Source organism: Elephantulus edwardii, unplaced genomic scaffold (genome assembly GCF_000299155.1).
Source record: "Elephantulus edwardii isolate Elephantulus edwardi_28Jun2011 unplaced genomic scaffold, EleEdw1.0 scaffold00055, whole genome shotgun sequence".
NCBI lineage: Eukaryota > Metazoa > Chordata > Mammalia > Macroscelidea > Macroscelididae > Elephantulus > Elephantulus edwardii.
In genome coordinates this window covers 11,029,696-11,032,631 of record NW_006399805.1, presented here as the reverse complement: position 1 = coordinate 11,032,631, position 2,936 = coordinate 11,029,696, and the positions used below count along the sequence as shown (strand labels likewise).

Here is a 2,936-nt window from a genome sequence, read left to right as displayed (position 1 = left end):
CCGTAATCCTAAACACACACACACACACACACACACACACACACACACACACACACACACAGTCTCGCAGCAGGCACAAAGGTTCACTGTTATGAGACAGGTCCGCAGAGCCCACCCCACCCGATACTCAGGCACGGAGGCTCCTCTGCCCGGGTTCCCTGATGGGGACGAGAGACCGAGCGGAGCTTCCTGCCTCTAGGAGAAAACCCTTTGAATGTTAACATTCAGAGGGTGCACTTCTCTCTTTACAATCACAGTACACATCTTCTAGAAACTGTGAAAAATACCTGAAGAAAAACAACTATTTTTCACAATGTCTGCACATCAGACAAGCCTCCCCACCCACCGATTCTGGCAGACGCCCTGACCCTTTTGCTCGTTGGTGCACGTTTCCACATGGCCAAGCGTACACTGTTAAATGTGTTCTAAGGGCTCAAGCAGGGAGCTCTGATGGCTTAGTGGTAAGAAACTGTGCTGCAGTCCCAAAAGCAAGTGGTTCGAATCCACCAGCTGCTCCACTGGAGAAAGACAGGCAATCGCCTGACTTGGGATTTACAGCCTCTGAAAACCCACCAGGTCAGCTATTAGTTGCTTCCTCCTTGACAACACACAACAACAACATGTATGCTGCTTAAAGCTCAGTATGACATCTTGCTTTAAAAATATTTCATCAAGTAAAACTCAAACCACGTCTGCTGCCAGTTCAGCTCCGACTTATGGCGACTCCAGAGGATTGCCCTGTAGGTGTCCCAACTGCATTCCTGACGGAGCAGAATGCCACAGCTTTCTCTGCAGAATGGCTGGGCGGTTCAAGCTGCCGGCCTCTTGGGTAACAGTCAAGCACTTAACACTACACCACCAAAAGGCAGGCCCGAGCTCCTTCCTTCTCCACCTGTGGAGTTCAGGGCTAGCGGGGGCTGTGGTGAGGTCTACTTCACTCTCACATGGCACACGATCGGTACTGCCCCCACGCAGTACAAGGATACACGAACAACGAAAGGAAGATTAGCACAAGCTTTTCCAGAGACATGCCCCAGGTTCTCCCATCGCCATGCCAAACTCAGGCCCAGCCCTGGATGTGACCAGCTGTGTGAACACGACCACAAAGGGCTACGGACCACGGCAACAGACAGGCTCCCGGCCCCAGACTGCGGATGAAGGCCGCCATACCAGGTGTGGTCAGCTGAGCAGGACTTGGGACCAGACCGTGACAGATCGCCTGCCCAGGCTTCCTGACCCCACCACTGAGGAACAGAATGAGGTTCAGGTGTGGTCAGCAGTGCAGGGCTGGGGTCAGCTGGTGGCAGGTCACCTGCATGAGACTCCTGGCAGCCTCCACTCCCAGGATGGATGCGCTGGGCAGCCACGGGGACAAAAGCCCATTCCCAGGCAATCCACCTCCCACCCTCCTGGCCCAACGCAGGCACTGAGGCCCGGGGGCCAGGGGTCTAAGTGTGGCCTCCCGTGACCTCACGAGCTTCAAGACAGCAGAGCATGTGCAGATGGACACGCTTGTTTCTAGAGGAATCTACTGATCACAAGAGCAGCACTCTCCATGGCTGAAGCTCTAATTCCCTCACAGACAGGCCTCCCTCACGAGTCTTCAGGACACAAACACTCCTCCCAGCAGCCCCCTGGCACCACTTCTGAATTTCCTGGGCTATTCTATCAAATGTAAATGTGACAAATACCCTCCCATGGGAAGGGTATGGGATTCATGCCGCAGAACAAAATGAACGGGCAGGAGGACCTCTCTGAACGACGGTTCCTCCAGACAGGGCTGGTGCACAGTGGCTGAGCACCCAAGAGCTGAAAGGTCAGTGGTTCAAACCCCGCAGCTGCTCTATAGGACGTGGCAGCCTGCCTCTGCAGAGATGACATCTCCGAGAGCAGAGGGGCATGTTCTGCTGCCCACAGGTTGCCATGAGCTGGAGGGACTCTGTCACTGGCTCAGGCTTTCATCCTTCAGAGCAGTGATCCTCAAAGTGCAGATCCCACAGAAGTCACTCCCTTGTATCAGAGCCCACGACGCACACACTGAGGTCCCTTCCACAAACACACGGCCGTACCTCCTGCAGCGTCCCGTCCCCTCCGGCGACAATGAGCACATCGGTGTGTTCCATCAGCTCCAGGAGCTTCTTGGCTTGGCCCTCATAGTCTGTCTGAAAGGCAAAGGAAGCTGTGGGCAGTCTGTTCACCCTGGGAGCCCGGGGACAAGGCTCAGTACACAACGGACAAGCATGATACACTGGACCCAGGCAATTATGGCGCTGACGGCTCTGCGCTCTGAAGGGGCCGAGGACACCACCGAGGCACTTTCACAGATACTAAAGTGCAGGTCCTGTGGTTCGTGAGGCTGCGGGTTTCCAGTCCAGGGTGATTCCACCCAAGGGCACAGGGTACCGAGATCTGGAGTGAGCCACAGCCCCACCCCACAGGCTCGGAATTTCCGTGCATGTGGGGAGCTCACGCTGAGGCCAGCAGAGCGTGCTCTGGGGAGGCTACGGGAGAAGCAGCGTCCTCTGAGCGCCGCACAGCGGAGTGGAGAGCAGCCGTGGGAGGCTGTCCAGAGCAGGAAGTGCAGTGAACCAAAGGAAATTCTCACGTCCTGCCATGACCAGACGCAAATAAGTGTACGCGAGATGCAAAGCAGTCGCAGAAGGGGACCAAGACCACATGTGTCACTGTGGACAGGACATCTCACACACGTGCACAGACGTCAGTGGACATTCACACACAAGTGCCACTGAAACCAACTCTCCATTCTCATTGACACAGTGTGGCTACCATGTGTCCAGCAGAGCTCCCTCCAGTGGACACCACACACCGAGCAGCGCTCCCTCAAGTGGACATCACACGCCCAGCAGGGTTCCCTCCAGTGGACACCACACGCCCAGCAGAGTTCCCTCCAGTGGACACCACACACCCAGCAGAAT

General features: G+C 55.9%; 1 protein-coding gene across 1 annotated transcript in view; it reads right to left on the bottom strand.

The window, feature by feature from the left end:
* Nucleotides 1–2,936, bottom strand: part of AGK (acylglycerol kinase) — a 70,931-nt gene that overhangs the window by 33,694 nt on the left and 34,301 nt on the right. Inside the window, exon 5 of the mRNA XM_006887228.1 lies at nucleotides 2,070–2,162. Coding sequence (XP_006887290.1) covers nucleotides 2,070–2,162 — 93 coding nt within the window. The remainder of the gene's footprint in view (nucleotides 1–2,069; nucleotides 2,163–2,936) is intronic.